Source organism: Ammospiza nelsoni, chromosome 20, assembly GCF_027579445.1.
Source record: "Ammospiza nelsoni isolate bAmmNel1 chromosome 20, bAmmNel1.pri, whole genome shotgun sequence".
Classification (NCBI taxonomy): Eukaryota; Metazoa; Chordata; class Aves; order Passeriformes; family Passerellidae; genus Ammospiza; species Ammospiza nelsoni.
The window spans coordinates 11,762,686-11,784,698 of record NC_080652.1 but is presented as its reverse complement, the minus strand read 5'-3'; the positions used below and the strand labels follow the sequence as shown (position 1 = coordinate 11,784,698).

The 22,013-nt window shown below is 55.6% G+C and overlaps 2 protein-coding genes across 2 annotated transcripts in view; both read right to left on the bottom strand.

Annotated features, from left to right (window-relative positions):
- Window positions 1-14,791, bottom strand: part of LMX1B (LIM homeobox transcription factor 1 beta) — an 81,505-nt gene extending 66,714 nt beyond the window's left edge. Inside the window, exons 1-2 of the mRNA XM_059486186.1 lie at window positions 14,653-14,791; window positions 14,148-14,334 (exon numbers count right to left, since the gene is read on the bottom strand). Of these exons, the coding sequence (XP_059342169.1) occupies window positions 14,148-14,334; window positions 14,653-14,791 (326 nt within the window). The remainder of the gene's footprint in view (window positions 1-14,147; window positions 14,335-14,652) is intronic.
- Window positions 14,735-22,013, bottom strand: part of MVB12B (multivesicular body subunit 12B) — a 99,578-nt gene continuing 92,299 nt past the window's right edge. Inside the window, exon 9 of the mRNA XM_059486191.1 lies at window positions 14,735-14,863. Coding sequence (XP_059342174.1) covers window positions 14,831-14,863 — 33 coding nt within the window. The 3' untranslated portion in view covers window positions 14,735-14,830. The remainder of the gene's footprint in view (window positions 14,864-22,013) is intronic.

The window sequence follows — 22,013 nt, the reverse complement described above, 5'->3', positions numbered from 1 at the left end:
TATTTCACTACACGGTCTTACAACACAAAGGAAGTACTTCCTTTAAAGGTCGTACGTTCTTCAGAGAAATAAAAGCAGAATATAAACAGAATCAGCCAGCCTGCAAATGGTGCTGCCATGTCTCTGGGACGCTCGTGCCCTGCAGACACACGCGGTTTGCCCTGGCAGCAGCGCGGGCAGGGTGCAGGGTGCAGGGCAGGAGCGCGGCACTCCGCCAACAAAGCGGCCCATGTCCCATGTCCACCCAGCACCAAGGGGGTGGAGGTGACACTGTTGTAAGATGCCATCTGATCAGAACTTCTTTTCTGTGCCTGACATGAATAAGGGGATTAGGACGGAGAGTTTCCGTGAGCTCACTCTATCGGACAAAAGGCCCCGAGGTTTAGTGTCACACTGCCTGATAAAAGTACAGGAGACTGTCAATCACAGGCTCCTAGGTACTTGTGTCGGTGACATAATCTTATTAGAAGATAAACCAGCAAAATCCTTTTCATGATGAAACGTTACATTTAATTGCTCCTTGGCTTTTCTGCTTTTTCTCTTATTCATTTGTCCATTTAACTTTTTTAATGTTTGCTATTTCAAGAATATAACAACACGCAGATGCCAGCCATCCCCACCAGAGCTACGCTTCGAATACTTGAACAACCAAGGGGGCTGAGGGATGGTGGTGTCTGGGCAGGAGCAGCACAGGTTGTGATCGTTTAAACAGAAGGTCAAAAGAGTTACTGAATTAATTAGCACAAGTGCTCATGCACAGGGATAAAGTTAAATGTTTCGTCACTTGGTTTAATACCAAAGAAAGCTGACAAAAAGAATAAAACACGGTAAAGCTCAGTCTCTGTACAACAAAGGGACTTTTAACATCCCCTTGCAAGAGCAAATCCATATTAGCCTCAGTAATGTGACGGTTTTGCTTTCAGATTGCTTCTTTTCAGTTTCACAAACAGGCAGCTGATGCTGAGAGCATGAATCACCTGAGAATGAATCAGGAGAACCTCCATGGAGCCAGGAGGGCCAGGTCAGGGAGCGTTGGTGTCTGCACCCCTGCGTGCCCTCGCAGGCTCCGGGCCCCCCGTGCTGTGCTGAGGGCTCGGCCAGGGGCAGCTCGGGGTCAGCCTGCACCACCCAGGCCAGGGCGGCCAGAGGAGCCCTGGCACCACAGCACCCCCCAGCCTGAGGGGGGCTTGGGGGGGCACCCACAAGCTCTGCACAGGCCTCGCTCCTCGGAGAGAGGAGGACAACAGGACAGGACGGGACAGGACAGACCCTGAGGGCTGGTGCAGAGGAGAGGCTGCACTGCTGCTGTCCCTGGCCACAGCAGCTGGGTCACTTGCATGGCTGTGCAGCCACTGTGTGAGCCTACACACGTGTGTCTGCCCTGAACAACAGGCAGGAGCCAATGGGTGTGAAATTCCACCTGAACGTGAGAAGAGCTCCCTTACTGCACGGGTGAGCACGCACTGGAACAGATTGTGCAGGCAGAGCGTGGGGTGTCCCTCCCTGAAGATATTCCAGAGCTCCCTGGATGCAATCCTGAACCCTGTGCTCTGGGATGGCCCTGCTGGAGCGGGGAGGTTGGACCAGGTGAGCCCCCATGGTCCCCTCCTGCCTCACCACCCTGTGAACAGCCAAACCCTCGCCAGTACAGTTGCTGTGCCCCAGACTGCCCCAGAAAATGCCCTGGAAGTCAGCGATCACCTACCAGGCACCCAGTTCTTCAACCAGCTGTGTGTGTAACTTCTCCTTGTAAATTGCACTCGAGGAGATTGAGCAAAATTAGCCAACTACAAAATGTGGGAGCACAGCCCAAGCCAGAAGCTTTGATTCTCAAAATATAGATTTTTAAAGCATCATATAATTGTTACAATTAATACACAATAAACATATTGTCAGCAAACAACTAGTGCCATTTAGTACTATGGAGTTCCACTAAAATAAGCTTTATACAAAGCACCTGAGTGTCCATGTTATCCAAAAGATTTAGCTCCACAAATGTGAAATGTTAAAAGAAAAAAATGAATTCCATTCATTTTATACATACTGTTCTCTATTTTTTCCAAGTGCCTGTTGAACTGAAAACAAACTAGCACTGGGATCTGAACTGCTTTGAGAAATTAAATGTGTAACTCTCTGCCACAACTCAGATGATTATAAAGGAAATAAGTCCTCCAGAGTTCTAGAAAATCACATTTTCATTTAAGGACTAACAAAAAATTATCTGACAAATGCCTTAATATTTTGTTTGTTTAGTGAAAGTTCACATGAAAAATTGTATGAGAAGGATCAGAGTGGCTGATGGCAGAACAGAAACAGCTTAAAAATGTGACTTAACATTGGTTAAATCAGTGGTAGTTGATGATTTAGTGAAGAGACAATTGTTGCCTTGCTGTGGTACTGGTCACATGTCACTGGCGTTCCACAAACACTCTACCAGCAGAAATCCAACTCCAGCTTTTGGCAGGGCAATTTCAAAACAGTGCAACATATTATAAATTAATTATCTTGCTTACTTTTTTCTCCCAAAACAATAGTTTCTATATTACGGATATTTACAAAACCCTTTGTTAAATTTTTGAACATTTAATCACATTTCATACCTGTCAGTTCTATGTTCGACTCCAGAGACTCCCATTAGTACACCCAAAAGCCTATCAACAACATCTGCATGCAGGTTATTTGCTCGGCACCCAAACTCCTCTGACGTTTTTTCTGAAATCAACAGGAGATGCAGAACGAGTTCAGCCCCTCTCAGCCCCAGTGCTGGTGACCCCCATTTCACGGCTGCAGGGTGACCCCTGGAATCAAACTCCTACAAATGAGCGGTTCAAACGGTTTGAAGCGGCAGCAAGGGAAGAACCATGGGTGAGCTCAGTGCAGAAATTTATTTTTACTGATTGAACTTAAGCAAATCCAAGGAACAATTAGGAAGTGCTGTCAACTAAAGCCTGAAATCTAAGCAAGTCGCCATTCAAAGCACAGTAGGCCCTTATAAACAGTTAATCCACGCAGCTGCAGTAGTTAAAGCAAACACACTGCCCTTCACTGCGCCATCAATTACACCTTCCCAGAAAAAATTACACAAACTTTGTAGGATTTTTCAGAGAGAAGATGGATTCTTTTGGAGACTTGAGGTCAAGGCTGGACTGTTTAAAGTATATTATTAACAAATAAACATTTATTGCAAAAAAACCCTATAGGCCTTTGGGGAGGAAAACAGTGTTATTTTTGGCATCAAATGACACAAGCCATTTATGACATGAATGGCTATCACCAACAGACTGATGAAATGGCAAATGTCTCCCACTTAACTTCCCTTGGCTTCCTGAATAAACTTTTTCAAACACTTTTTTCCTTCTGAAATGGCAATAAACTCCATGTAATTTTGGTTTTCTCTCTGTTATAGCTATTTCAGGATCTGTAGGTGGAAAGGGTTGAAGGTACTTCCAGACTGAAGCTGAGGACTCCCCAAAGAGCGGTAAGGTGATGAAAATCACATTGTTGAGATCCGGGGCTGTGGATTGCCCTTGTTTGTGTGTATTCCTGCCTGAGTGACAATGTCCAATTAGCTTTTGGATGGTTGAGTGAAAAACCTGAGGTTTAATTGTGGCATCCAACAAATTGAACATTACAAAATTGAATGCATCCGCTACACACTCAGACATAACCCTGCCAAAGCATGAGCTGATTTTTTCAAGAAAAAAGCCACAAATGGGACAGCCTTCAATTACTCAGTGTTCAAGGGACATGAATGAAGCCAAGATGGTGCCCTTGCCTTGGGCCTGTTTTCCAGCCTTTCTGCAGGACACGTTGGCCAAGTGAGCCCCACTGCTGCTGGCACTGCATGCAGGCAGCCGGGCCAGCCTGGCGTGCAGTGGGACCACAGAGCACCCACACTGGCTTTGCCAGAGGATGCTGCCAGCCCTGCATCGCCCAGCCCGCCTGTCCCCTCTGTGGGGAACGGCAGCAGGATGGGGAGGACGCTGCACGGGGCAAGACTGCGCTCCCTGTAATTGCTCTGCAATCCCTGGGGATTCTCCCACATAAAATTAATGCAGGCGCCATCACGACTAATGTATTCTACACCCAGAGAGCCATGCTGGGAACCAGCCCCAGCACGGGCTGTGAGATCCAGGGAGCTGGGGGAGCTGGACACCCCAGAGATCCTCAGCCACCCCACACAGGCCATGTGTGCCCCTGCAGCCCCGGCGCGAGACATGAACGAAAGCTGCTGCTGAAACACAAACTCTGCCGCCTCCGTGGAACTTTTTTCCACAGCAGCTCCGGCCAGGAGCAGCCAGGGCTCAGCGGGAATCCCTGGTAGTAGGATCCGCCTGCTCCTCCATTACCAAAGAAGCTGTCAGTGCTATTAACACTTTCTGCTCCCATCAGCTAAATCACTTGTTTTCTTGCAGCTCCAAGCAGTGAGCCTGGCAGGTTCAAATGAATAATGCCATGCAGAGATAGCATTGCTGCAAGATTACACTGCCATTTCTTCCCTCAAATTGTTTTACTCTGTTTGTATTTTTGCACTGTTTGCACACTTAACAATAACCAGCCTCACTGCTGGCGCTAATGTTCATGCAGGATCCCACCACACTTTCCATATCGACTCCAGCGTGAGTGGGACCTGACTCCACAGGGTCCAACCCATAGGGGAAACTTTTCTTATTGCCAGATGAAGCCCATGCCAAAATCCAACTGCGAAGATATCTCATGATATTAAACTGCAACTTCTGCTTAGGGTGGGTGAGAAGCTTAGGCCTGTGAAAAGCCCCAGAAACTGTGGTGAGCAGCTCCACTGAGCCCTCACTAGCCACTTGCTGTCAGGTAAACTGACCTTGCATGACACTGCAAGCTGCTGCACGCCGGGGCAATTGGCTGCACTGGCACTGCTGGGAGCAGGGATTTGCTGGCCCAAGCTCCTGCCCGGGGCCTGTCCAGTGGCAGTGCCAGCCCCCCGTGCAGGGAACGTCCCTGGCTGCTGGGGAATGCACTGCCAGCCCCAGAGCACTCGGGGAGATGGCAGGACTGACTCAAGCCTGCAGGTACACACAAACGTGCACAGAACAGATATTTAGTCTGCAAACCATGGTTATTAACAGTGGGGTGGAGGGGGGAGGAGGATCAGCTCTTCCTCTTCTGGAAGGTCAGAAATGCTGGAAGAGCAGCATACCCACCTGCCCAGGTAACCTGCATGACCCACCCCACGGAGGCAGGGAGCACCAGTGCCAGCTCCCCCGTGCCAGCTGCCATCCGGCCACCACAGCCCGTGGCACTGGACCCTTGTGAGCTGCCAGCCACACCACCACAGCTCCATATCTGAACACCTCATCCTGCCAGGACCTCACAGGTCAGACACCATGTCCTGGGGGCTCGGTGTTCGAGGAGAACTTGGCCTTTCTCAGTGAGGATCTTTGGCACGTATGGTGCCACCCCCAAGGGCCCCGTCCCACAGAGCTGCCCGACCTCGGCTGCAGCTGCATGAGCAGAGCCAGCACCCTGTGAGCTCCTCTGCTGGCGACTGCAGAGCTGTGCCCATCAAAGGTCCCCATGCACAGGCTGCACCAAGCTGTGCCCATCAAACGTCCCCATGCACAGGCTGCACCAAGCTGTGCCCATCAAACGTCCCCATGCACAGGCTGCACCAAGCTGTGCCCATCAAACGTCCCCATGCACAGGCTGCACCACACATGCTCCCTCACTGACACACAAGGAATGCACCAGAGCCAGCCTCTAAGAGCAGCGGTGCCTCTCTCTATCTGAGTAATCCCAGGATGTAAATAAAAATGCTTTAAAAATATATTCGTATTTTCTTCTACAAATTCCAGCTTGCCTGCTCCCTATCATAATACTAACATGATGAAAGTAACAACTGCAAAAAAAATACTGATGTAGACAATTATTCTTTGTTTGGTTTTGTTTTGTTTTTGTCATCGGTGAATGGTGATTCAGGTTACACCAAGGAACGAGCATGTGAAAGTAAACTTCCTGACAGCTACCAGGAGGATTTGGTCCTCAGCATGTGCACATAAATCCCATCAGCTCTTACTGGGAGAGTGCACGTGCACTCTTGTACATTATAAATAAAACACTGATTGCAGTAAAATCAAGAGCCAAATTCCCTCCTTTGATGAGCGAGGATGGCTCTCACTGAAGCCAATAGGAATTGCATGTTCACAAGTTCATGTCAATGTTTGCAGGGAAAATTTTGTGCATATTAAAGAAAATATTATGTTTTGGAAGCAAAGAAATGACCTCCATAACAAGTGTTCTATTTGCCTGTTACAGAAGAATCAGAGCACAAACACCTAACAAGTCACAAAGAAATCTGCTATATCTTATTTATGCTGATATCAAGGGTATTTATTCAATTTGTGCTGCAGCAGTTCTGCTGTGTCTGTGAGGAAGATCGCTGTAAAATTTCAAACCCAGGAAAATAATGAACTGAAATTAGTCATATTAACAATCCCTTTACTGTAATACAATCTCAGAAAAGTCTACTTGTTGGCTGCCCACAGGCAAATAGTTTTTGAAAGGCAAAACTCCCTCCCATTCAGTGGGAGCGAGGTGCTGAGCAGGTGGGCCAGGCTGGGCTGGTGGTGCACTCAGACCCCGTGTGCCTGCTGACCCCAGCACTGCACCTTCCGGAGACTGCAGGCACTTGGTGCTCACTGGAAATATTTCATTTTAAGGGTTTTCCTTCAAAGTGATCTGCACCAGAAGTGCCCAACATACGGCACGTGGTGTTTGTGTTTCTGAGGCACGTTCAGCGCACGAACAAGGCCGTGGCAGCACACACTTATCTGGGTAGTGCTGGTGGGGTAAGAGGAGACGACAGTCACCAGCGATTTGTTTTTGAGCAAGCAGAGGCTATTTTGCCAAATGGCTGTTTGGGAGCAGCCTGCTGGGCCCAGGGGCAGGAGCCTCTCCTCCCAGCCCGCTGCGGGGCTCAGCAGCCATGGCCAGAGACGCTGCAGGGACGCCGAGCAGCAAGGCACCGGCAGGGCACCATTGCTTCTAAGAAGTACAAGTCTAGCTAAAGCATGTCCAGGAATGCAAACTAAACGTAAGTTGATATGTAAAAATAATTTTTTTTTTAAAAAAAAGGAAAAAAGTTGAGTAGCTGTCTCAATTTTGTATTGAATTTGAAGAGGCTTCTAAAACAAGTGAATAATTTGCCTGAACAAGACACTGAAGATTCAGATCTATATTAGCATGCATGTTAGAAACACTAACACTGCATTTCAAACAAAAATTCAGGCTCATTTTACCTTATGAGTATTTTCATCTTTTTTCTCTTTTATACATTCTCCCCTCAGACTCAGAAGTCTAGCTTGACTTTCACCATTTAAGTTAGATGTGAAGCTGTTAATGTATTTTTTTTACTTAGCTACTAATGGAGAAAAGTGATGTCTCTTTCCCAAATGTAAACAGTGCTGTTAATGTTCCACTGCTGCAAAATGAGGTTGTCTCCCTTTTACATTTTATAAAATACCATAACTCAGAAAACATCTCTGCTTTCTAATAAATTCTAAAACTATTTTATCAAAAAGATCAGTTTTCATTCATAGCTTTGGCTATACCAAACCACAACTACAGAGTCCACAAGGTGGATATTCAGTAAAAACTTCCTGCCCACTTCATTTAGTTATTTCAATTCACCTGGAGAAAGGAAAATTCTGTTCCTAACTGTACCCATTTATCTTGAGACTCTTCTAGTTCCCTTGTTTGGCTGCTGAAGACTCAGCTGTTGGGGCTCACAACACATGGTTACTTATAACTAATCTTGTCCTTTGTTTTAAAACAAATGTGGAAATTTTATGTTCTGCAATGAACAAGAAACTGTCATTTCTTTATGAGTCAATCTGTGCCCTGTGAGTAATGTAATCATCCCAAATCATGCCAAAAGCCCTTCCTACCACACCAAACCATCCCAGAGCAATACCTGGTTTGTTTACCTTTACTGCAGATTGCTGATCAATTCACTTCACCGTTTTATTTATTTATTTGCTTGTTCATTACCTCACTTGAGCATTAACACGACTAATCATGTGCGGAAAAAACCTGTAGGCAAAGAGAAGAATTTTCCTGTTTTTGTGAACCTGTCCCTCGCCTTGCACACCTTCTGCAGAGGACACAGCAACGGCCTTTTCCCAGCTTGCTGGGGTTTGAAATCCACAGCCTTTCTCTGACTCTGCATTTTATGCAGCCTGGTCCAGGCTGGCCCAAGCCGTGTAAAATCCATTTCTCACTCTGCCCTGGAGCGTGGCCGCGGCGCTCACCCTCGGCACGGCCCGAGCCCCGCGGGGCGCAGGAGCCCCGCGCACACCGAGGACGCGGCTCTGCTCTCGGCCGCGCGGAGACGGCCGGCCCGGAACGGCCCCGAGCAGCCGCCCCTGCGAGCCCGGCCCCGCTCCCTTCCAGCCGGGAGGGCCCCGCTCGTCCCCGGGCGCCGCAGCCTCGCCAACTCCCGGAGCTCCAAAGCTCCAAACCTCCCAAAGCTCCCCCTGGCCTCCACACCGAGCGCAGGGGGCTCAGCTCTCCTCCAACCAACCCCTTTATCTGCTGCACTCGCCATTCCCGAAGAAAGAGATATTGAATAAAATTGAATCAGCTCCTGTTGCAAGCAAGAAAAAGCAGATTTAGCCTAAATCCAAATTTTATCTGGAATTTAAAAAAAAATAAAAATCACAGCTGTATTAGGAAAAGCATACTGCATTTTCTCTCGAATATTTCTGCCCAGATATCTGACCAAATGAAGCGGCCGCGGGCTAAACCTGCCCCCCCCGCCCCCCCTTTCAGGTTCACCGGAGCAGTGAGCACTTCAGGAGATATCAGGCTTTACAGCCTGCTCCAAAACGGAGGCAAGTGACAGGGGTGTGTATTTACCACTGAAACACACTAATAGCCTAATTAGTTTAAAAAGAGACATTATGAACCAGCTGTTTCATCATGATATATTATTGATAGTTGGAAAGGGGATGTATGCCTTTGAACTACCTCAAAAATTTAGACCCAAAAATAACAGACTCAGTTTCTAAACAGAATGCAAAGTATTCCTGTTTGTTATAATAAGTGAATTTTTTTTTCAATGTATTTCACATCTATGATTTTTTTTCTCATGCTAGAAGTAAAGCATTATAAATTATACTCCTGTTAATTTAATTGCATATGGCCTATACTACACAGAGATCTTCCCTATCGTTTTCTGTCACGGATCAGTGCAAATCGCGTCCTTGCATTGCAGTTATTTTGTCCAGTGTTACGGTGCTTGCAGCAGCACACCAAAATGTCTCCCCAAATCCTGAACACATTGCCTCCCAGACCCCGGGCAGCGCTCGCAGCCCGGCCCGGCCCGGTGCGGGCTCAGCGCTGCCGAGGTGCGGCGGGGCCAGGGCCGGGCCGGTGCGGGCTCAGCGCTGCCGGGCCGGGCCGGGCCGGGCCGGGCCGGTGCCACCCGCGGGGTCTCAGCGCTGCCGGGCCGGGCCGGGCCGGGCCGGTGCCACCCGGGGGCCGAGCCCGGGGGACCCGCGGGGTCTCAGCGCTGCCGGGCCGGGCCGGGCCGGGCCGGGCCGGGCCGGTGCCACCCGGGGGCCGAGCCCGGGGGACCCGCGGGGGCCCGGCCCCAGCACGGCCACCGCGCTGACGTCAGCGGTGCAATAACAGCCCCGCTTCCTCCGTGCTCCCGCCCGGGGGCTGCTCCGAGATCCGCAAAACTCCGATCCTGCTGAGGACTCTTTATGGGGCCGATGAGAGCGATGGTGCAGGGCCGGTGGGGTTTTCAGAGAAAATGCCAGAGTATTCCAGTGACTTGGAAAAGCATTTTTAGTGGATGACATAACTTTAATCATTACTCCATGTCCTGGGCATGTGCTTAGGCTACTCCTGTCTCTAAGTTTCACCTGGTTTCCGTGCTGTTTCCTAGTGACCCGCACGCAAGGACCAGCGCCCGGCCAGCACGGGGCGAAGGCAGCCGGAGGGATCCCGATCCGCACGGTTCTGCCGAGCTCACAGCGCTGCACGGCTGCACCCACGAGCCGAACAGATCCTCCGTTAAAAATAAAACAGCAACACTGGAAACGCATCAAATCCTGCCGTTCGCGGATTGCTGTTGTCCGCTGAGCACGCAGCAGAATCCGGGAGCTTTGGTCCCTCCCGCACCGGGCTCCCACCACATTCCACAGCCCGCGTTCTGCGAGAAATAACAGGCACAAAACCGACAGACACTCACTGACGGGAAGCTTTTGTTATATTTTGAATCTAAAACGCGGCTGAAGTGAGAAACATCGGCCTCAGCGTTCCGCTCGCCTGAAAGCATTCCCAAAATCTGGAGGGGCCAAGGCTCCCCCAGCCCCGGGGCTTCAGGGGCTCCTTTCCTCCTGCGAGGGACGTGTTGCTCCGTGCTGACTGCACGGCAACACCGAGCCCAGCCACCGACAAGAAAGGACCCAGAGATGAAGAGCAGAAATACATGGTGGGTCTTTTTAACAGCATCCAAAAGTGATGCTAAAACGATACCTGACACATGGAAAAGAACAAAAGCCTGAATATTTCTCTTTCTCACCCTAAGCAAAACTTAGAATGCATTAATGAAAAATATTGACATAGCGACTGTGGGTGTTTGCTATCTGGTCCCCTGAATAAAAAGCTCTTTCAGAGCCTTTATTTCCAAAACTTAAACAGGAATAGAGATCCTTCTATAAATTATATGCACTGCTTAGATATGAAATACATATCCTGGAACAGTTATTTTTCATAACATATATTTTTTTACTATCAGCAAGGACTAGGGCAAATCACTATATAACACTGGGCAGTGAGAGAAAAACAAACCAGAAAGCCACAATCACACACAAAAAAAATTAAATCACAAATGGAAAATAAATGTATCATTTATAAATGCTAACATTTTGTAGTAGAAAGCACTGTTATGAGTGATACAATAAGTAAATTCATTTAAGCAAAGAACCAAAATGCAACTACCACAAGCCTTCTATTTTTGAAAAAAAACAAAAACAAAAAGAAAAACAAAAAGAAAAAAAAAACACCCAAAACCATTAATTCTGAAGGTTTCAATTTCTCAGAAAGCAAACTTCTTTAAAAAAAAAAAAAAAAAAAAAAAAAACAACAAAACGCCAAAACAAAAACCCACAGTGTAAGGTTCCAAAAGTGGAGCAATTTGGCAAAGTTCTAATTAAAATCAAAGACATTCTGCTTGACTGGGGCTTGTGAAAGCCAGCCTTCCCTGGTGACACGGCTCTGGGTTTTTTTTTCTTAAAAACCTTGCCATCAAATGCACCTGACCCTCAAAATCCTAAATTTTAGCAAAATAAGTACTTTGCATTAACTCAAAACATCAGTACGTACTCATGCAAGTTGAATTCCTTCTTTAAAAAGAGACCAAAATACATGCCCAGCTTATCCCACTGACATACTGATGATATTTTTGTGATAAATTACATTTATCAGGCACCTCTGACTACTTCAAACTGGGCTTGGGCTACTAATCCACCTCCCCCAGGGTTTGCTGTAACATTCCAAGCATAAGGGTAGCTTCCCATAGCCAACATTTTTCTTAACAAAATAAAAAGAAAAAAGAAAAAGAAAAACTGTTTTCACCCTTCCCCCTAATGTGAAATGCCCTCATCCAAGGATGGGCAGCAATCATTCCTGACCCAGGGAAAGGTGTAAGGTCTGATATCTGACCCATCAGAAGCTTGCTTTCATTAGAAAGATGAGACACCATTTTCCCAAAGATATATACACAGCACTTGATTATAGTCCTGGGAGTTCTGGAGAAATCTGACCTTTTAAATTACATTACTACGTACAGAAAAATCTATTTAAGGCAAATTTCAGGAACTGAAATATTTAAGTAAACTTTATTCTCTCTTTTTAAATTTTTTTTTTTCCCAGATATTTGTAAATAGGACTCAGGATAACAAAAAGCATCTGATGTTACCGATCCCTGTCTTGCTGCGCACGGGTTCCATTCCATCTCACTAGCCCAAGGCATTCTCTCTGAGCACACGGGCATTCCCACCCCGTGTTCCACCATCGGCCGTGTCCTCTGGCTGTGGCTGCCTCTCTCAGCTCGCTCACGGCTCCACTGCCCGGCCTGAGGGACGGAACTGACCCTCTGCACTGCACAGCCCAGGGCCACTCGCACGGACAGACAGCTATTTTTATCCTTTGCTACCATAAACGAATATTTCTCCGGCTCTGAAAGGGCACACAATCCGTGTCAGCGCAGTTTCACATGTTCGCTCTTTTGGGCTAATAAAATCTCAGAGAAAACAAATTTTGATTTACCGTGTCTCCCCTCCCCTTCCCGCGAGCCGCTGCCGCTGTCAGTCCTCGGGGGCACACGCAGCAGGGCACCATGTCATGTCACACTAGGTGCTGGGATTCAACAAAGGCCAACATGTTGATATCTTTTTATTGCTCGGCAGCCTGGTTACCCCATTTTCCCCCTCTACAATTGGACACTTTTGGTAATACGGGGAGTTCTGAAGCAGCAACAATTCTGTTTTCAGTCAGAAAAGTGTTTTTGTTTTCCAAAGCAATAGTCTCTGATCTTGCTTTTTAGGTCACTAAGTACAATTCTTTATTTTACAGAAACTAAAGTTGGGAACTTTAGAGAGTACATTTATTTGCAATTAATGTAAATATTTACATTGCCAAATAATGCTTTTTTAGGTAGCCTAAAGACTATTCGACATTCTTTACTAATTAAAAAAAGTATCTAAGGTGTTACTACCTATAGAAAAAGAAGTTTCACCGATCTCCAACTACAGCTACCACAGGGTGGTTTATTTTGCGTAGAAATGCAAGGCAAAGCCTGTGGACGGGGTCCCTAAACCGGGCACGAGAAAACCCTGAAGGTGCCGCAGCCGCAGCCCCACAAGGGCGGGATGGATGGCGGCAGCCCGCGGGCAAGCCTGGAGTTATTCCCATGCACGGTGCCCGGGCTGCGGAGAACTCTCTGGGAGCTAGCGAGGGCTGCAGCATGAAATAACATGTTTTGTTGTAATTCCTAAACAGGGGGACATTTATCTGGGCCATTTATACAAGAGTTATAACCCTCACAATATTTATACTCAGCATGTCATGTTAGCATTTACTACCCGTTTCCATGGAGATGGATTTTCATGCTGTAGCTATGAAATGCACATTGTTGCCACTAAGCCACTTCAGGCCTTTCTGGATGCCTGCTGAATGCCTGACAAAAGTTGATGCAAACCAATAGTTGTTGTTCTTTGTTTGTTGCCAGACTTCTAGCAGAGCCATATTATGTCCTAGTGATTGAAATGCCCATGTTCGCCCCCCTCCCGGCACAAAAAGGATCCTCAATTTAGGTGACAAGCATGAAGTGGGCTTCTGCAGGGGAGGGCGGCCCGGCGCGGGGCCGGGCTCCGTCCCTGCGCGGGGCCGCGCCGCGGCGGGGGCCGCTCCCGACAGCGCCTGACATTTGGGGATAAAGCCGCAATAAGAGAGAGCGCGGGCAGCGCCGGGGCCGGGGCCGGGGCCGGGGCCGGGGCCAGCCCCAGCGCCGGGCTCCTCCCGCCGCCGCGCCGCTCCCTGGGCCGGGCCCCGCCGCGCCCGACGGCCGTTCCACCGGGCCGGCCCGCGGCAGCGCAGCGACGGCCCCGCCGAGCCCCCGGGCCCGCCGCCGGGCAGCGGCACCGGCCTTTCTGCGGGCCTCGGCCTCTCGGAGCGGCCCCGGGGCGGCGGGCGGGACGGGACTCGCGGCGGGCGGGAGAGAGCCGCGGGACGGCTCCGAGCGCGGCGCTGCCCGCGCAGCCCAAACCGGGCCGGGCCGCCCCATCGCCGTCCCGTCCGACGGCACCGCACGGTACCGGACCGCGGCGGGCCCGGGGCGGGAGGCGGCCCTGCCGGGGTCGGACGCCACGGCTCGGTGTCTTCGGTCCCATTCGTGCCCGCCGCGCAGCCCACGCCGGGGTCCCCGCTGGCCGTGGCCGCATCCGTAGCCGTGAGCCCCGTGCCGGGCTGCCCGCTCCGCCGGGCACGGGGCGCGGCCCGATCGGGAACACGCCCCGAGCCCGCCGCGCGCCCCGGGCCGGGCCGGGCTGGGCCGGGCCGGGCCGCCCCGGCGGGACCCCCGCCGCCCCCCGCGCCCTTACTGTTGGTAGTCCTGCTTGCAGTAGAGCTTGCGGTCCCGGAAGTAGCAGCTGGTGGTGAGCGCCTGCTGGCACGCGGCGCACTGTAGGCACTCCTCATGCCAGGAGGACTCGTTCACCCGCATCAGGAACCGGTCCGAGATGGGCCGCTGGCAGCCCTCGCAGACGGCCTGGTGCTGGCACTCCGACCCTGCAACGGCAGACGGCGGCGTCAGGCGCCGGCCCTGGCCCCACCTGGCCCCGCTCCCAGCCCCGACACAACCCGGCCCCGCTCCGCAGTCCCCGTCCCGGGCAGCGCAGTCCGCCCGGCCCAGCCGGTCGGTAACACCGAGCTCGACGGCTGCATGCCCCGCACATGCCGGCGAGACAGTCCCGCGCCCCGCACGGCTCAGGGGCTGGCCGGCCACAGTCGGCATCAGGCCGGCCGGACCCCTCGGAGCTCAGCCCCGGGCACCGAGCGGTGCGCGGGACCGCTCTCGGTGTAGTCAAGAAGCGACCGGCAACTCACCCAGCAGCACTCCCAGCGTGGCCGGCCCCGAGCGCAGGGGGTGGTCTTCCATTTTAATGCCGTCCAGCATCTTGGCGCAGTCCGGTGGGCCCCGCGGGAAGCACCTCTCCAAGGACTCGGGACCCGTCGCGATGTCCATGAGCGGCGGCGAGAGGCGCTGCCGGGCGGCGGGGCCAGCTCAGCCCCGCGTCGGGCCGGGCGCGGGGACACTCTGCGGCCGGGAGGAAGGAGTCGCTTTTATTTTTATCTGGAAGACATGAGGAGCGTTTCCTGCCCGGGCTTCCAGAGACGGGGGGCAGAGGCAGGAGCCGGCGCCGCCGCCCATGGGGCCGCCCCGCTACACGGGCGCGCACATGCCGCGCACACGGCGCCGGGCAGCCGCGGTGTCACCTGCTCGCCGGCAGCGCCGGACCCACGCCCTGCTTGGCGCGGAGGGCCCTCCCGGGGCGGGCCGTGCCGGGCGGAGCGCGGGCGCGGCGGGCCGGGCGGGGCAGGGGCTCCCGGCGCTCCCAGCCCCTGAGCCGTGCGGCGGCCCGAGGAGCCGCGCCGTTTAGAGCAGGGGCCGCGGCGGAGGAACACACCCCCCGGCGCCTCACCCCTCCTCAAACTTGCTGACATTTGAACTCCATTGGTGCGCGGCGTATCGCTGCGCCGCGGTGATCCGTCTCCTCGACGTCAAATAGTGCCCTGGCCCCGCCGGGCCCCCGCGGCCCCTGAAGCGCGGCGGCGCCCGGGGCGGCCGGCTCCGTGCGCCCCGGGGCGGCCGAGCGGCGCGGGCAGCGCGGGCCCGGGTCGCGCCCCCGCGGGCCGCGGAGGGGGAGAGCGATCTCGGCTGCCGAGGGTGGCGGATGAGCGGGACCCCGGCCGCTCCGCTCCCCGCTCCGCGCCCCGCGCCGCTCCTGGCCCGACGGCGGCTCTCGGCTCCTGCCCTGTCCGGGGTAGGTAGCAGCGCGCGTCCAGCGCCGGGCCGCGGGCAGGTGGCGGCAGGACCGTCCCTCGGGGCCCCGGGACCGGCGGGGACGCGGCTCTGTCCCGCGGACGGCAGCGGCGCGACCGGCCCCGGCGGGCACGCGGCACCGGGGATCGCGCCGCGCACGCCCTTCCTCGAAGGGCGGCTCCGAACCGTCCCGCCGGGGCTGCCAGCGGGAGCCGAGCAGCGGCCCGAGGGCTGCGGGTGCTTCTGCGGCGGCGGAGCCCGTGCCCGCTCCCGCGGCAGCGCTGCCCGCTCGGCTTGGCCGCCAACGCTTCTGAACCGCGGGCTCGGTGCGGTGCGCGGCGCGCCCGTGTGCGGGACAGCCCGCGCTCCCCGCGCCGGGATTCCCTCTGAGGAGAAAACCGACGGGAAAGGGACCCTGCATGGAGCGCCGCACCCCGCGCTGACGGCTCCCCTTTCGTGTTTTGTTTTTTTTTTATTGTTCGTTCGTTTTTGTTTGTATCTTTGTTTGCTTTTTTCCCCCCGATACCGTTAAAAATCTAAATATGAGGAAATGAAAATCCAGAAAGGATTCTATGTGGAGCTTCTTAATGTGACCTGTGATATGCCATGACCCTGTCAAGAGAAGGAGTATATTTTGTAATGCTCCTAAAATATTGATACTTAATAAGCAGGACGAGTGTTTACTTAAATTACTTAATGCTTTTATTTTGTGGTTCTTAAGATAAAACTTCTTTTTAAGCCGTTTTCGCAGGGAAAAAATCTTTGATAGAAATTCGTCACTGTGTTTTAGTAAATTATTTTCGAAAAGGTTTTCAGTAATAGAGCCTATTTGTTTTTGTTCTAGACGGTAGAAATCGGAAAATCTTTGTCGTTAATGCTGAAAAAATAATATATTATTATTTAATTCTGAGATCAAGATAAAGGCTGCTAAGATTTCACAGTTCAATCAGTGGCGCAAAAGCTGATCGTTCACATTAATTTTTTATGTCCGCTTCCTATTTTTGCGTAAGGTTTCGGAGTTCTCCATCACACGGGTCTTCCATCAAATTATCTTCTACAACTGCGTGGAAAATTAAAGCCCCTGTTTCGCAGAAATTTTCATAAATTCTGACTATATAAGAACAAGAAAAAAAAACCTCCTCAAAACCCAACGAAAAGGCATCGCTGAGCAGCGGGACCGGGAAGCAGAGCGAGAGCCCCCAGCCCTGCACCCGCAGCAGTAATTCCAGCTTTGTTCGTGGGCTTTTACTCGCAAATATCACATTAAAGGTTTGTTGCTTCTCTCCGTGTTTGTATACGAGCACTGCGCCGGGTAATTGTTATCCCCGCTCCTGCCCCGAGAACAATTCGATGAGGTGTTATATAGGTTTATATAATGCTTTTAACGAAAAACGAAATGCAATTAAAACACCCACGCGCAAAACCATCACAGAAATAAACCCTAACCAGACTAAGTAGCCCCACCTCCCCGCGGCTTCCTTCGAATTGTCCTTTTATTTGCAAGGCAAATCTCTTTGTTTTGAGTTAAATTTGAGAGTCGAACAAGTAACGCAGTCGGTCCCAATCCTTCCCAAACGAGGCAGGAGGAAGGAACCATCGGGATAACTAACAACGGCCGAGCCTTGTGCACCGACTGCCCCACCGGCCGCCGGCCGCGCCGCCCCGTCCCGGCTGCCGGCCCGTCGGTGCCGCCCGGTGCACGCGCTCGCGGTACCGGCGCTGCGGGGAGCGCCGCGGGACCCGGGGCGGGAGCGGGAACGCGGGAGGGCCACGGGCGCCTCCGCACCAGGGACGGGGGCGCCGGGCTTTCTCCGCAGAAGCGTGCGGTGCCGGCGGATGCGTGGGCGTCTGTGCAGGCTGTCTGCGCACATTCCCGGCTGCCGGGACGCGCGTTCTCCCCAGTAGCGACGGGCACCGCCCGCTCCCCTGCTGAGGCGGGTGCCGGGCGCTCCGCAGGCTGCTGTTCGGTGCTGGCCGTGCGGTCCGGTGGCGCGGCCGGGGCAGCCCCGGGCGGTGCCGGTGCCGGTGCCGGGGCCAGGGCCGGTCCGGGCTGAGCGGGGCTGGGCCGGGCCCGGTGCCGCCGCGGCGGGGCTCGGGCGATGCTGCCCCCTGGCGGCGCGCGACGGCACGGCAGGGGCTCGGCGGGCGCGGGGTCAGCCGGGGCGAGCGGGGCTGACCGGAGCGGGAGCGGGGCTGACCGGAGCGGGAGCTGCGCAGCGCCGGGACGGCGGTGCTTTCCCCACCTGGACGGGCCGGACAGGCCTCCAGCCGAGCGGTGCGCGGCCGCCGGCCCCAGCCCGGCGGCACCGCGGCAGCGGGGCGGGAGAAAGGCCCTGGGCAGCCGCGTGCCAACGGCTCACCGCGTCCTGTTCTTCTCCACCCACAGCCGGACTCCGCAACTCGCTCCCCTGCGGAGCCCCGGCCTTCCCCGCTCGTCAGCGGCCGACGCCGGCGCACAGAAAAACGCCCGTGGCGTTCGGGGAGCCGGGGCCCCAGGCTGCCGGCACGGAGGACAGCTGCCTAGCTTCGGCACCGGCACGGAGACCGGCCCTCGGGCGGCCTCATGGCCGGTTGTCCGCGAAGCCTCCCACAACAGGGGGCTCCCCAAGCTGGCTCTGCAAGTCCGCAGCTCCGACCGTGCCCCGGTGGCGGCGCCCGCCGCCCGGTGCTTCCACGTCGCCGGGCTCTCCCCCGGGCGCCGACGAGCGGGCAGTCCCAGGACAGGGCCGATTTGGCTCGGTAGCCCTAGCGGAACGGCCCCGGCCCGGGATGAGCCGCCGCCGCCGGCGCACGACGGTGACTGATCCAGCCCGCGCTCCCCCCTCGGAAGGATGGATGTGAACGAGCTACTAAGTGTAGTTACTAATAACAATAACAATAAATTATCGGACTGTTGCTCGGTAATGCAAACAAATGTTCCGTGAACCGCGCGGAGTCTCCCCGTGCCTCGCAGCAGCCCCACCGGGACCGGCCCGTCTGACGAGCGGCTGCTCCACGGCCCGGAGAGACGACCCTGTTCGCCCGCGGCCTCACGGAGCAGGTGACAGGGCCAGCGATCAGGGACGGGGTCAGCCAGGGTGGCCGATAGGGAAGGTGGTGCCGGCAGTATCAGGCAGAATGCGGTCGGAGGCCGCGCCGCGTGAAAAGCGGCGAGCACGGAGCCGGTATTTTAATTAAGCAGGACCTCTTTGATATAGGCCGCTTGATGCTATCTATCTCTGCTCTCTGTTCCCGTCACGACAGCATTGGGGTAGGAAAATTGCTGAGCGAGGCGGGTCAGGCAGAGCGTCGGTGCCGCGCCGAGGAGCCGGAAAGCCCCAGGGAGCGGCGGGCGCTGCGCAGCGCTGAGCCCCAACCCCACCGCGGTGCGGTGCCGCCGAGTGCCTTTTCGGGGGGCCTGGAGGAACGGGAGCCAATTTACCATGATTAAAGGCACAGGCGAGGAGGCGCCACGCATTTGCATGCGCCTTCATCTTCCCTAAGTGGATTTTTGAGGGCAGCGCGGCAGACAAGCTCGGGCTCCGCATTCCCTCCGCCCGTGGAGCGCCCGTCCTGACGGCCTCGTGGCGTGGAGGGCTCGAGCCCCCCGCCCGCCCCAAGGAGCCCGCAGGACCGGGCTCGGCTCCAAGGCCCGGCGCGGGGCAGCTCCGCCACTCGGCTCCGCGCTGTGTCCGCGACCAACCCGGCGCCCGGCACGGCCCGCAAGGGCTGCGCCCGAGGCGGAGGCTGCTCCTCATCCTCATCGGGCTCCCGGCTCTCGCTGCCCGCTCGCATAGCTCTAGCGCGGGCCGTGTTACTGGCTCAGCCCTGTCCCTCACCCGCCCTGAGCCGCAGCGACCCAACGGGCCGGGCCGGGCCGGGGGCGGCCCCGGGACAGCAGCGGCGGCCGCCGGGCTCGGCTCCGGCTGGCACCGAACGCAAGGGCTCTCTCTGGCCGCTCGCCGGGGGCAGGGACCCGACGGGGCGGGCGCGACGAGCCCGGCTGGCAGCAGCGTGTCGCGCACATGTGCCCCCGCGGCGACCGATGCCAGGTGCGAGGCTGGGGGCAGAGTTTACCGCCGGTCTCTGACGGCTCTGCGGGTTTCCCAGCCCAGGGGGTGTGGGAGGGGTCCTTTCCCGGTTCAGGGCAAATACCTTCGTTTCACTGGGAAATTCAACCTCTCCTTGGAGCTGGATCCATTATACGGGTTTAATATCCGCTCTTTTACAGCTCAGTGTTGTAAAAGGCAGCAGCCAGGTCTGTGAACTCTGACATGTGCGCCCGGGGGGGCTGGGGGGGAACGACAGGACCTGACGGCGCGGGGAACGCCTGCGAGCGCAGCCTTTCATCTGCCGAGCCTCTGCACCGGCCCCGCCGGCCCGAGCGGGGCGGGGGCGGCGGCGCCCCCCACCCGCGCTGCCCGCCGGGGCCTCGGGGTCCCTGCGCGGCCGCGGGGCTCGGCAGCCTCCGAGGCGCGTCCGGGGGTCTGGCGGGGCCCCGCCGCTGCCGGGGAGCGGGCAGAGGCCGTGCCCGCACCGGCGGCGCTCCCCGCACAGACACTCGGCAGGTGCCCCGGAGAGAGGGCCAGGGCCGAGACAACCAGCGAGCCGGTCCGGGCGCTCCGGTCCCGGGGCTGTCCCCGTCGGCGGGACGCGCTTCCGCAGGGACACGCTCGGCAGAGCCGCGTCTCCCGAGCTGGCGTGAGCGGGGCAGTGGGACGGGAAAGGACGAGAACGCCCCAATCTTCTGCTTTTTCTCCCGAGATTTGCCAGGTGCGTGGAGAAGCCCGGGCGGGGGCACCGGGCCAGGGCTGTCCGCGGGGCACGGCGAGCGCTCGGCGCCGGCCGGGCGGCGTCGGGAACGGGGCGGGAGCCCGTTCCGCCGGTTCGGCGGCTGCGCGGGCTGTCCGGCAGGATCCCGGCACCGCGGGACCCGCCGCCCCCCGAGCTCTATCTGGGGCTGCCGGGGCAGGAGGGCTGCCCGGGCCGGGGGGCGCTGGGAGCCGTCGGGCCGGGGCGGCGGGGCCGCTCGGGCTCTCGCCAGAGGCTCGGCTCCTCAGAGCAGGAGGGAGCTGGCAGCTCCTCTGCTTTTCCGAGGCGCTGCGGGATCGTTTCTGTAGGTTTAATCGAGGAACCTAAATACAGCTCGATTTTCAGGGGGAAAGAAAAATAACAACAAGGAGAAATCGTTTCCTTTTTGTTCCGGGAGGCCTCTCCGTTATAACTAATGTTTCCCTGCGCCGTGCCGAGGGGAGCGCGGGCCGCGACCGCCCCGAGCCGCTCTCCTTCTCCCACCGGGGCCGCCCCGAGCTCCGCGTAGGGCCAATGAAGCGCCTGGGCCAGGCAGGAGCGCGCAGACACCGCGCCCTCTGCGCGCCCGCGCAGAGCCACTGCCCCGGCTCTTCTTGAAAAGAGACATGAAAAAACGCGTTGGAGAGGAAGAGGAGAAAAGAGAGGAGTGGACTCTGCCTGCAGACGACGTCGCTTTTACGTAAAGAAATGAGCAGCAGGAGCTGCAGTCAGGGGTGACGGCGCTGCAGCGGCTGCTGAGGCTCTCCGGAGCTGCCTTTGTCAATAGAAAACGATCACTTACAACGGGAAAAATCAAAAGCCGCGCGAGTAAGCAGCGCTGTTCCGAGCGGAGCGCTCCGCTCTGGTTTATATTAGCGATTATTGTGCTGTCATTAAGGAATGCAGGGGTGGAAGGATTTGCTTCGGGACTCGAAACACACACGGTTCAAGAGAGAAGCAAACCGCTGCAGCCTGCGTGCCGCACAGAAAGCGGGGATAACGCTGAGCAAACCCCGAGAGAGGCTAAGGGGGAGTCGGGGAGGCCGTCCCTGCTGCCCCCCAGGTCGAGCCCAGCCCCGGGGCTGCTCCTGCCCCGCTCCCCTCAGACCCTCCTGCTCTCCAGCACCTCGCGCCGGGCAGCTCGTCGCGCCGAGCGCTGCGTGGTGCAATTCCCAGCGTGGGATTCCTCACCTGCTGCCAGCTGATCGCTCGGAAGACGCACGTGAGGCTGCAGGCTCTTCTGGCAGCCTTTCCTTGTCCTCTCTCTCCTTTTCTTGCATATCCGAGTTACCTGACGTGCTAGGTGCTGGCACGGTTGAGCCTGGAGCGGCTCCTGGAGCGCTCCGGGACGCAGGGCTGCCATGGCCCCTGCCGCGGCCGCTGCCCGCGCTCCTGTCCGCGGGCATGGCGGAACACGGCTAATTTCCCCTCCCATTATAAATAAGCCCAGCTTATTGCTTACTATTTCTATTTATCTCTAGTAAATTTATGTAAACTCAGCTGCGGCACCGAATTGCTGAGGATTCCCTTTCCCAAGGTCTTTTCCTTTAGGATCACCTCTGATCCTACGGCTAAAAAGTTATCATGGACAATAAGCACTTTCACCCGCAGCCTCAGGTAGCCAAGAACACGGGTCCACATGACACCCTTCCAC